The sequence below is a fragment of the Podarcis erhardii genome (assembly GCF_964252035.2).
Source record: "Podarcis erhardii genome assembly, chromosome: 2".
Lineage (NCBI taxonomy): Eukaryota > Metazoa > Chordata > Lepidosauria > Squamata > Lacertidae > Podarcis > Podarcis erhardii.
The window spans coordinates 121,188,552-121,201,251 of record NC_138498.1 but is presented as its reverse complement, the minus strand read 5'-3'; the positions used below and the strand labels follow the sequence as shown (position 1 = coordinate 121,201,251).

The 12,700-nt window shown below is 46.9% G+C and overlaps 2 protein-coding genes and 1 long non-coding RNA gene across 4 annotated transcripts in view; 2 read left to right on the top strand and 1 right to left on the bottom strand.

Moving 5' to 3' along the window:
* The window catches only part of LOC309337059 (major histocompatibility complex class I-related gene protein-like), a 135,903-nt gene that overhangs the window by 62,842 nt on the left and 60,361 nt on the right, over positions 1 to 12,700 (top strand). The window lies entirely within an intron of this gene.
* The window catches only part of LOC309336875 (major histocompatibility complex class I-related gene protein-like), a 71,541-nt gene that overhangs the window by 38,175 nt on the left and 20,666 nt on the right, over positions 1 to 12,700 (top strand). The window contains exon 3 of one of the 2 annotated variants that reach the window (XM_081853341.1): positions 10,897 to 11,172. The exons of the other annotated variant lie outside the window; for it this stretch is intronic. Coding sequence (XP_081709467.1) covers positions 10,897 to 11,172 — 276 coding nt within the window. The remainder of the gene's footprint in view (positions 1 to 10,896; positions 11,173 to 12,700) is intronic. 2 annotated transcript variants of the gene reach the window in all.
* Positions 2,343 to 4,338, bottom strand: LOC309337483. Its single transcript, XR_014154348.1, has 3 exons — positions 3,684 to 4,338; positions 2,942 to 2,992; positions 2,343 to 2,732 (listed from the first exon to the last, which is right to left on the bottom strand). It is a non-coding gene; the product is annotated as an uncharacterized lncRNA (long non-coding RNA).

Here is a 12,700-nt window from a genome sequence, read left to right as displayed (position 1 = left end):
TGGCTTTTTCCTAATGCGCAAAGGAGGCAAGTTCTCACAGAATCTTGTGGGGATTTCCTGAGTTCCCAGGAGATCTTTCCAAAGCCTCCCAGAGCCCAGGAAGCAAGACCCAGGTCAGAGCTGTTCAGGGCATGGCTCCAGAAAGTCAGATGGTGGGGCGGCTCCAAGGGAGTGGCTTCACTAGGCCCGTTTCTGCAGATATGAGCCATCCCAGTCAGGGCAGACAACTCTGAGCTACCTGGACCAGTGTTCTGACCCAGGAGGAGGCAGCTTCCTCTTCTCCCAATATATGGATTTTGCTTCGTCTGGTCTCCCCTCCATCCACTTCCAGTCCTGAGCCTGCTTAGCTTCCGTTTAGTGCCTGCATCCTGAGCCTTAAGACCATGTTGTGGGAGCTCTCATCAGCTTGGCGCTTCCAAGTGGGGGGCAATTCCTGCCCCCTTGGCAAAAGGGAGGGGCTGGCCTCTGTCTCCCCACACGGAGCCTCAACAGAAACATGCAGAGATTTAGTGCTGCCTGGCAGAGCTTTTTCTCATAATATCTCCATGGGATATTGTTACTTTTATTTATGTCTTATCTTTTCCTTTTCCAACTCTGATTCTTAGGCTGCCTGTACTCTGCCTCCTTTGTGTTTAAGGGCAGGTCTACAAACTCTCCCAAACCCTGCTGAACTTTGGATCTCCTAATTTGGGGCAGCAGAATTAGGCTGCTGCCTTCATCTGCAGGACCCCTCTCTGCCCTCTTTTCTCTTCCTTTCCAGGCTCCCCTTCTCACTCCCTGCGCTACTTTGAAACAGCTGTGTCTGAGCCTGGCCAGGGGCTGCCCCAGTTCATCATTGTCGGGTACGTGGATGACCAGCAATTTGTTCAGTATGACAGTGACACTAAGGAGGTGCAGCCTCGCATCCCCTGGATAAGGAAGGTGGAAAATGAGGATCCTCAGTACTGGCAGAGGAACACTCAGAATTCTCAGGGGCATGAGCTGGCATTCAGGTTGAGTCTGCAGAATCTGTTGAATCGCTACAACCAGAGCGGAGGTGAGTGGAAGGCAGGAGAGGTACAGAGTCACACCTCTTCCCCCCCCCATAACGTTTCCTCCAAGGGCCAGAATTGCAGGGAGGGGGCTGCTGGGAGGAAAGGAAATGGAGGGTGGGGGTCTCCACCAGGGCAGAGGCATCTCCCCTTCCCTTAATGAAAGTCTTAATGGGGGCTGGGAAGGTGTGGGGTGGAGGGGACAGAGAACGAGACTTGGAGGGTAGAGACCCCCCCCCCCGTATGACCCTCTCTGGACCTGCACATTCTACCCAGGAAATGTCTCCCTTGCCTGCGCTTCCTTCCATGCTGGGCTTGGCTTAGGCCTTCTGAGGTGGAAATCTGTCTAGTTCATTTTCCTCTGTGAGGTGAAGAGAAGGCTGGGAATCCCGAGGCTGAGACAAGCAAGCCTTGAGTTCTGGTCCTGCTGTGGATCTGCATCTGCCTGTTTTTTCTGGTAGGCAAAGAAGCTTTCAAAGAGAATTCACAAAAACCTGCTGTTCCTGCTTAAGGAGAAGCCAGCTGCCCAGACAGAGGTGCTGATTGGCTGACCCTTCTGACCATCACCAAGCCCCTCCCTCTCCCTGGCACAGTGTTGAAAGAAAAGCCTTTTTAAGGAACACAATTGTCTGGGTTTTGGGGGTCAGAGTGGCAACTACATGGATAAACCATAAGCCGGGTAGGCAACTGAAGTGGAGGGGTAGACAAGAGCCCCCAAGGTCTTCCTGCAGCCTGAGGCAAGGAGTCCCCAGAAGATCGACACTGGCAGTTATTAGCCATTGACTAAGAAACGCACAGTTATGCCTTGACGAGCAAAACACTTTACTGACAATAAATTATCTACTGATGGGCAGTTTGCTATCGTAATGTTTAAAGAGTCGTTTAACAGTACCCCTGCCAAGCAACTGCAAGACTTGTGAATTGGCTAAATGTACATTGCCAATTTCCTCTTCAAAAGAAATAAACAAGCTCCGATCATTGCAAATATGCTGTGATGCTCCAGAGTCCACAATAAAAGAATCCCATTTGGCACCTTTAATTCTTTTCCGATCTGTTGTCCGAGCCTGAAAAGCTCGTGGCTCTTTTCTGTCTTTACAATACGATGTCGGCTGCTGGGCTAACGATCGTGATAGACGAACAGAAATAGACTTGGGAGTGCTTTGCTTTCTTTTGGATCTGCAGTCCTTGGAAATAGAAATAGACTTGGGAGTGCTTTGCTTTCTTTTGGATCTGGAGTGCTTGGGAATGTCCTTGTTTATTGCAGAACCAACAACGCTTGGCAGCTTTAAATGCAGTCGTATCACCAAAGTTTGCATATGGTGTTGCTCATTATTTCTGGAAATAGGAGTGCTTATGGCGCAAGCCTCCCTTCTGTCCAACTCACCCATTAATCTTGCTGTTACCCCTTCCACAATTAATTGTTCTGGTGGAACGGCAGATATCTGGCTAGCTACAACATCAAAGTCCTCATTAAGGGAACAAAGAATGATAAATACATACTGAATATCAGGTATCTCCATGTCCCTTCAAATCAATTCGCTGCATATTGCCTCCAGACGTCTCAAGTGTGCTGCCAAATCACCACCAGGCTGCAACTTCGTCTGGTACAGCTGCTTGAAAAACATCAGTGCAGACGCTGACTCTCTTCTAATATGTACTGCTCCAAGGCTGTCCCACATTTCTTTGGCAGTTTTCTTATTCCTTATAAACGGTGGTACCTTGGGTTACATACGCTTCAGGTTACAGACTCCACTAACCCTGAAATAGTACCTCGAGTTAAGAACTTTGCTTCAGGATGAGAACAGAAATTGTGCTCTGGCGGCGCGGCAGCGGGAGGTCCCATTAGCTAAAGTGGTGCTTCAGGTTAAGAACGGACCTCCGGAACAAATTAAGTACGTAACGGGAGGTACCACTGTATATTACTTGCTGGTCGCTGACAGCCAAATTAATTATCGCCCTAGCTTTCGCATCTCCTTTTGTTTTTTGTTTTTTTTTAAATAATATTTATTAAGGATTTATTGGTTACAACACACAAAACAAAACATACAAAAATATCACATTTTATAACATATTTTCTTGTCCTCTTTGGACTTCCTCACATCTCCCGCTCCTGCGTTCCAAATTTATAAAAATTTTAGCCAGCAATTTATCACCTTATCCCCACCTTACAATCTAATTTTCCAATGTTATATCTTAAATTTTAGATATGTTCATTTCACTCTTTATAACATTAAACTTAGCCTAATAGTTATCTAAAAGTTTGATTTTTTCGTGAATTTAACTTATCTTCATAATTCACTTCGTCTGTTTCGATGGTGCCAAATTGTTTATGATCAAGCATCCTGCTTAACATTCATACAATTTACAATATTTTTGCAAATAAATCTTAAATTTTTTTCAGTCTTCTTCCACCGTCTCCTCTCCCAGGTCTCGGATTCTGCCCGTCATCTCGGCCAGTTCCATATAGTCTATCAGTTGCATCTGCCATTCTTCCAGTGTGGGTAGATCTTGAGTTTTCCAATGCTTGGCAACGAGTATCCTTGCTGCTGTTGTTGCATACATAAAAAATGTTCGATCCTTCTTTAGCACCCCTTGGCCAACAATACCCAAAAGGAAGGCCTTTGGTTTCTTAAGGAAGGTATACTTAAATACCTTTCGCATCTCCTTTTGACCAAGCATTAGTCACAGGATCAGGAGGGTCATCAGTTACATAGGTCCACACTTCCCGAGAGGTGAAAGGTGCCTCCACCCGAAATGACCATAAACTATAGTTCTCATCTGTCAGCTGTGGGAAGGTCAGAGCTTTCTCGGCTTCTGGAACCCTGTCGACCATTCTGGAACTCTTCCAGACCCACAGAACCACACCAACAGGAGGAGTTTCCAGACCTTTCTCAAAGTTCAAAAATGTGCAGTCATCCACTCAGCAGCTGGGCCCATAACCATGTTGGCTATTTGCAGATTAGTTGCACTACAGAAAGCTTGCTGGGGAGACCACATATTCAAGAAACGATAAATAACTTTTGCTAGGTTTTAATAACAAAAACAAAAACTCCTTTTACACTAAATATATCAATAAGTGTGACCCATCCACCAGGGTACTGAGAGAGCTACATGCTGCTCTTTATATACCATACCCAACAGCTTAATTACCACAACTTAACAGCACCTGCTATACTGCTTCACAGCTGTAAAACTAGGTCACATTATTTGCTCTGGCCTTTAAAGAAATATACATCTTGTGAAACGATGATGAACGCTCAAATTTAAAAAGACCATTCAACAGCCCCAATGAACTTCATGGGACTTGCTTCTGAGTAAACCTGCATAAGATCCCACATATCCAGCATTTATTATACATCTGTGCTTACTTTATTCTCTAACGGTCTACACTTAGGGACCGTTTAGAAAGGTCTTTCACTCCCTTTGTCCAGTTACGGTGATTTCTGCCACACTCCTCCCCCACCCCCTGCCCCATCTAGCCTTGGAACTGTTACGACAGGAATCACTAAACTCAGTAAAAGCTGGTAGACATCCGGCAAAAGCCACTTGGCACACATTTTTATTTTTAAAAATTCCTTCTGAAATGAGTCAGAAGATGTTGGTCCTTTTGAGACGTTAGTTGTGTGAAAGGAGCCAGCATGCTGGAAGGGTGGGGGGAGGCATTTGTGGATACGACACAGTACGATAATCTTTATTGTCATTGTCCCGTACAGAACAACGAAATTGAAAAAATCTGTACAGCGGTGGCCCTAGAGAAGTACCATGGGGCCTTGGCTCTTTCCTCATGCGCAAAGGAGGCACAAAGCCCCCTTAGTACACATTCACTGTGACTTGGGAAGAGGGTTAAGGAGTGTGGGGAGTGAGCAGAAACAGCAAAATCTGCTGATGGACGTCAACAAAAGTTAATTGCTTCTGATGGGGATCTGCTGTGGAGACTTATTAGGCCCCCTGGTGGCCAGAGCTCTGTCCCCCTTCCTGTGTTCGATCTCATGAAGGGGCAAGTGTGGGGAAAGGGGATGTGGGGCCACATGTTGAGACCTGAGCCCCAACTTGCATTTGTCTTCCTGCCCCTGCTATCCCTGTGGGGCCTTCTTTCTGAAGTGGGGAACCCGCTCTGTGGGTGGCAGCTCAGACCACTGAAAGATTGCAACACTGAACCATTTAAACATCAAAAGGATCCAGGAAGGATATTGGAAATTACAGGCCAATTAACTTTACATCTCCCTGGAAAACTGGTGGAAAGTGCAGGAAACTAGCAACTGGAATGCATTTAACTTGAAGGATTTCAACTGTATGCTGGAATCACACAAATTATGATACAATAATCTTTATTCTCAGATGCCTAGTCCTTGTCTTTATAACCCTGTACCTTCCAGAAGGCAGAAGCTGAAATAGATCATTTCCGGGGTGTGCACTATCCTGCACTATCTCTGCAGCTTTTTTGTGGCACCTGGAAGTGTAGATTTGATTCAAGGTGGAAAGAGTCCACCCAGTTATTCTCTCCGCAGTCGTTACAACCCTGGACAGCATTGTTCTTTCCCTGACTGTGCAGCTCCCAAACCACACACACAGACAATAAGTTAACACACTCTACACAGTACAATGGTAAAATGCTATCAACAGGTTCTTTGAGAGATTAATTTTCATCAGGTCTTTGCTGTTTTCTCCCCAGGTTAGGTCATCTCTCAACTCCATTTTGCCGCAAAGTTGAGTGACTCCCCCCTCTAATTGCAATTTTGGAGCAGAACTTCAGAAGTGGGAGCCTCTGCTGGGTCTGGGAGAGGGAGATCTCTCTATGATTTTGCACCTTTACCTTCCAGGCTTCTCCACTTCCTCACTTCCTAAGCAGGCTCCCTGCTTCAGGACTTGAGCCCTGCCCCTAACAGCACCACAGCTGTCCCAGCACTTCAAACAATAACTGAAGTGGAGGGGTAGAAAGGTGGGTGAGATTGACGGGTGGGCTATGCTAGGATGTCAGATTCACCCTCCTGCTGCTTTTGGCTCCTGGGGACAACCCTGATCAGGATCTGGCCCTGAAGCCAAAGAGAATCCCCACCTGTGAGACAGAATACTGGAGGTGGGAGGAGCCTTGCCAAAGGGGTCAGCCTGAGTGTGTCCAGAGCCCTCTGGGGCCTTCGTTGGCCTTGTAGGGCTTGCAAGGAAGAAACCCAGGGGGTCAGCTGAGACCAAGCCAGCGCTGCAAGGGGCAGGTCTGCTTTTCTTGCAGTGGGATCAGGCCTGGCCTGGCCTTGCAGGCTTCCTCTTGGGCTCCTGCGAATTCTGCTTCTCCCCCTTTTAAAAATGGGGATTGGGCCCCTCCTGAGCCCCTGCACCTATCCATGGAAAATGCCACATAAATGTCATCAAGGGGCGCCTCCCGTTTCCTGATCATTTATTGCAGTTGCTTAGCTCAGAAAATCCCAAACAAATGAGGTGGCCACTTCAAAGGTGCCATGGACAGCCCTAGAAATGTTGTCTGATTCTATTTATAGACAATGTTGAAGGTACAGGTGTATCGGGATTGATCCCACTTAACATTTTGAGGAAACGGGAGGGGAGTGAGCTTCATTATAAAATGAGGGAGAAAGCAATTTATGCTGAAGAAGCAATGAGACAGAGCAACTTCCCTTCAAGCAAAAGCTCCATATCCAGACCAGCTGGTGGGGTTTGTGGTTTGGTTTGTTGTTTGCATAGGCCAACCACAAATCATTGTTTGAGTGCATAAAAAGAACTACCGGTATATCACCGTGGGACATGGTCTTGGAAAAGAGACGACTTCTTCTTCTTCAATATGTTGAGTAGTTCTAGAGGGAGGACTCCAAAGTAGCACTGTTACAATCATTCTACTTCCCAGAGGGAGCAATTTCCCTTCTCCTCCCCCTGCACACCTTTCTGGGGCTTCTCCTGCCCCCCAGCTGATTTGTGGAGAAGGAGATGGGGAGAAAGTCCCAGTTGTGTAAGTAAGACTTGGTTTTTAGACTAGCTGTGTTAGCCGAATTCAGCCCAGAAAAGCAGTACCTGTACAGTGGTACCTCGGGTTACAGACGCTTCAGGTTACAGGTGCTTCAGGTTACAGACTCCGCTAACACAGAAATAGTACCTCGGGTTAAGAACTTTGCTTCAGGATGATAACAGAAATCGTGCGGCGGCAGCGGGAGGCCCCATTAGCTAAAGTGGTACCTCAGGTTAAGAACAGTTTCAGGTTAAGAATGGACCTCCAGAACGAATTAAGTTCTTAACCCGAGGTACCACTGTATAGCCAAAGTGTGTTTAGGCACACATTTACAAACATCTCTTTGTTCCATAATTTATATCTGTATAGTCCACTCTGTGAGCACAGTTACCTTACAGTTGTCCTTGAACCAGGGTTCAAATCCCTCAAATGCATCATTTGCTTAATATTATATACAATAGCACTTGTATTGGGAGGGGGGACACAATAATGGAAAATTCTACGAAAGAAGACTCTGCAGTGGCAGGCACAGATGTCTTCCCTTCACCCCCCATGCCTGTTATTTGTGGCACAAAACAAGGATGCCAGTTGATGCTTGTCTCTCTCCCTGGCACCGTTGGCATTGGCTTTGTGGCAAAGGAGTAATAGGGAGGGATCCTGGAAGAGAGCAAAGAGCTGGGAATCCAGTTGGGAATCCAGCCATGGCGCTGCTGATACTGAAATTAAAGGGGGGGGGGTTTCCCTGAAACTTGGATAACTCTGGGCTCATGTGCCTTAATACTGGTCCCAGGCAGCAAGCTGATTGTAGTTACATTATTGAGGTGCCAGTCCCCAGTCTGCTGCAATTATGACCCCAGAATAGGCACAGCTATGAGTTCTCTCCCTCTGCCTCCTCCTCGTCCTCCCCACTGCCCTGGTGAACTGGGGGTGGGGGGTGTCCGGGGTCTGCAGTGCTGGAGACGACAGGAAGGAAGGATGGTGTCCCTAATCCTTATTCCATAGGGAGATGGGGGTCCCCACAGGGATGCTGGCTGTCAGCTCCTCTTTCTCCTTGGAGCCTTTCAGAATCCATCAGGTTGTCTGGACTGCTCACTCCACCTGCTGGGGGGCTGATAGAGAACAGGGCCCCACATCTGGCAGTTGCTCTTCTTAAAAACCTGCCTTACCCCATGGAACTGACTGCCAGGAAAGAGTCCCTCAACAAGAGAGTTCAGAAATGGGCTAGTCCCACTGTGTGGGCAGCCAGGATCACAAACAGATTATTTTATTCCATACACAAATGTAACTGCTTGATCCTCTGCATGTTTACTTGGAAGTAAGTCCAACCCCACTCAGTGTGACTTAGCTTCAAGCAAATATGCAAAAAGAAATGTATGTACAGTCGTACCTCTTGTTACATCCACCTCCAATTTTCGGGATACGAATGTGGCAAACCCGGAAGTATAGTTCTGGGTTTTCTCTGCATGCGCAGAAGTGCTCATCGCGCTGCATGCATGCACAGAAGTGGCGCCTCTGCTTGCAGACTTTTTGGGTTGTGCACGGACCGCCGGAACAAATTAAGTTCGTATCTGGAGGGTCCACTGTAATATGTAATGGGAGAGTCAAAATGATTTGTCCAATTTAAGGATTATGGGACTTCAAAATGATAGTTTTAATGTTGTCGTTGTTTTGAAGATTTGGTGGTAGCCCCCTGGGGTGGGCAGGAAGGTGCTGGGACCCACCATCTTTGGCAAGGGCAGCCTGGCTTCTGCTGAGAAGGGGGTCATTTTGAAGTGGGGCAAACCCCCCTTGTGGCTTCCCTTTCCCTCCCAAGCCATGAGGAAACTTCTTTTTCCAAAGGCCCTTCGATGACTTCCCTCCTTTTAGGGAAAAGGTCCTTGATATTGAGAAGCTGGGACTTCCGGGTCGGCGCCATCGCCGAATGGCGGACTCCCTCCGAGCTCCGGAGGGAGCCTGCACGGCAGGGGCTGGGTCCTACCGCACCGGCGATGCGGGGACCCTTAAAAACCACGGCCACGGGGGCCGTGGACATGGAGACTCGGCTGACACCGTTAGCGCCCTCCCGACTCGTGAAGGAGCCTTTTTAAAGGCTACGGATCGGGTGCCGGGGAGAAGCGTGGTGTTTTGAGTCCTCTGCTATCCCTGCCGTGCGAAGCCGCATGCCATTCGGCGGAGAGCGCTGGCTTTTTCCTTTGAAAATTCGGACCTAAAAGAACAACCCGTAAGTAATTGGAACTTGGACTAAAAAGAGGGACAAAAATTTTAAAAATTTCGGAGCGAGCGGGGGAGGCGCAAAAAAGGAAGTCAGCCACCCCCTCCATTGTAGAAGGGTCAAAGCAAAGGATCTGATAACTAAGATCGGAGTAACATCATTTTGGCAAGTTTTTAACCTCACGAGTGAAGAATATGAGATTGAGCTGGAGGAGGAAAGTAGAATTCGGACTTAAAAACAACCCCCCCTGGAACCCCGGGAGCGATCGATGACGGAGTTTGGAGAGGAGAAAGGCAAGTTTTGACAGCTGTCAAAGAGCTGTCAAAGCGGAAAATAAGATAGAGACTATGTTACAAGGACTTTGCTGGTTATATTTGTTATAAATTGGATACAAATTGTTTTAAATAAGGATTATAAAGTTACTAGGGCTAATGGACGCGATCTGGAAGAGAACTCAGTTTTTGCAATCCACCTAGAGGAGCCGAGAGATATTACAAGTGGTTTTAGCTGGAAATTGGAACAGAACTGTTTATCTCCTGGGAAACTGCAGAAATGGAACATTATTATGACTACAGAGGCCACTACACCGAAGAAGACAATGGAATCATCTGTTGTGGAATGAAAGGAACTTGACGTAATGTTTTGTTTCTGAATAACAAGCCTCTGTAAAGGAACTAACTTTTGGAATTAGGACATTTGTGCAGGAAAACAGGGACAGAAAGAAATAGAAAGAGGAGTGTGATCAATAAGAACAACAAAATAACAAGAATTGGACCAAGTCAAAAGTGGGGACGTTTGGGACATCCAGATTTGACAAGCTTAAGGATTATAATTTGGAGTTTTTCACTCCTGGATATAAAAATCTGGATGGAAAAAATGGGCCTTTCTTTGAGACAGAATCCTTCCATGATTGGACATTCGAAACTAAAGAGGACTGGCAAAGGACTATGACTTAGAGAGACGTGGAAATATCGGACATTGAGGAACATTGGGAACGCAACCGGGAAAAGGGGGGGTGGGAAATATGGAATCCAAAGGGCGTAAACTATGTTTTATTTAGGCTATATACATCTACATGGTATTCTAAAGTGGGGAACTCGTGGTGGGAATAAGCCGATTTTAGGGGAATGGAAAATAATGTTTTTTTTTTAAAAAAAAAATTGGGTTAAGGATAACAAGTCTGAATTGAGGAGAAGAACTTGTTGAGATCATTTGAGAGATTTGTAATACAAGGGGGGGAGGGAAGGGGAAGTCCTGAAAGGATGTAATTGGAAAAAGATTTGAAATTGGATGTTTTATTAATTTGTAATTAATTGGAAAACTTTAATAAATATTATTTAAAAAAAAAAAAAGATATTGAGAAGCTGGGGGGAGAGAGATGGAGGGGAAGAGAAGACCTTCTCTCTTGAAAGGGCCCCCAATGAGAATCCACTAGGAATGGGAGGGTTGGGGGGAGAAAGTGTGAGGCAATGAGAGAAAGGGGGTTTTATAGGCTCAGGATTGTAGTGTTTCCCTCAGTGAACGTGTTCTGCGGATGAGCCTTCAGAAAGATACAATGCTGGTTAATTTTTCTCCCCTCTGACTGCTGCCTCTTCCCTGAGTCTCAGGCAAATAAATCCTTTTTCCTGGGCTCTTTTGCTGATGGGGGAGGGGCTGCTCTGACCCCCATTGAGCTCCTACATCTCTTTCGGTCCTTCCAGGGATCCACACCTTTCAGAAAATGTACGGCTGTGAGCTGAGGTCAGACGGGTGCAAAGGAGGGTATAGGCAGTTTGGCTACGATGGGAGGGACTTCATCACCTTTGACAAGGAGACCCTCACCTGGACGGCAGCTGATACAGGGGCCCAAGTGACCAAGAGGAAGTGGGATGCTGACTTGGCTGGGAACCAATACAAGAAGCACTACCTGGAGGAGGAATGCATTGCGTGGCTGCAGAGATACCTGGACTACGGGAATGAAACTCTGCTGAGGACAGGTGAGAGGGGGGCAGGGGGGAGGGGAGGGGGGCTCAGTGGGGGAGTTTCCCTTCAAGCTCCCCTCCCCCCTTAACAGTCTTCCTTTTTGAACCAAACATCAAACACTTTTCTTGGTGGTGGTGGCAGAAATAGGTTTGGGACTCAGGGGGGGGGGGTGTCATTTTAGACTACGATAGGGGGAGGAGATGCTTAAAAACAGCCCCACATGCCCCTTTGGCTAGAATTAAATTGAAATGGACAGATTTGAGGCAGGGTACAGAAAAACCTTTTGCCTTTTCACTTGGGTATGTACCTGTGGGGAACATCTCTAAAACTAAATTAATTAACCTTTTTTAAAAATAGAAAATGTGTGGGGAGCCCATAAAATATGGATGCAGCCCCCTCACTAAGTCTGTAGGTTAGCCACTCGTGGCCTAGAAGCAGAAAACCTGCACATAGTGAAAGAGTATGGGAATTCCCTCTTCTACCTTCTTATATCTTTTATTTGTGATGAATTTTACTTTTTCCCATGGGGAACATTCAGAAGTGTCATCTTCCCCAACCCCGTGCCTTGAAATGGTACAGTGCCCTCTTCTGCCTTCAAGAATCTGGCACAGGGGCCAGTCACATGATCAAGTGTTTTGACTGGCTTTCTTCCTGTCTCTCTTTATTAGCTTTGATGATATTAACATTAATTTAAAATAAAATAATTCTAGCACCTTTCCTTTTTGAGGAATGACACATACGTATTAGCTGTGCTTAGAGAGATCTGAGCAAATTCATCTATGGGGGCCTGGTGATAATTCACCCCAGAGACACTGAGCATATTTGTTGAGGTTGAGGATTTCACCTCAAAAGCCACATTGAAGCGTTTTCAAGGGTGACAACGTGCAAAGGAGGCTGGGAATCATCCTCTTTGGGACGGAGGTTCTGTTGAGGACAGGTGAGGGGGTGGGTGGGGAGGGGAGGTCTTGTTTTGGGTTTCTTTGCTTCCTGCTCCCCCAGCAGAGTCACATCCCCTCCTAGACCCGAGTTAACCAGTCCAGGCACTGCAAAGCGGGTGGGATCCTGGAACAGCCCCTTCAGACAACAGCTACCCAGGGAGCCAGTTTTTGAACAAGGGTTACATTCTGTGAATCATGCCTAAAGCCAAAAGCATGTATAGTCAAAACACATTGGATTCATGGGCGATTGGGTTGCCAAAGTCCTTCTTCCCCAGACACCCGCCTCCTCCTTTTGGTTTTTAGAATATTTTTGGCAAGTGGGTAAAGCTGTATGTGCACAAGTTAAATGTGCGTAAGTTGCTGGCTTACTGGGCCTCCTGGTCTGCCATTTCTACTCTAGGGGAGGCTGCCGTGGATGGAGAAGGGAGATGGGCCCTTTCCAACCTCCAGGGACCCTTTCAGGGCAGGCGGGAGAACCAGAAAGGAGCTCTGTCATTCCCAGGGCTCTTGGCTTTGCTCACTAACTATTGGGCTGAAAAGTCCCAGAGAACAGAGAGCAGCCAGTCCAGCATTTCTTCCCCCTCAAGAGAGAAATCAGGATCAG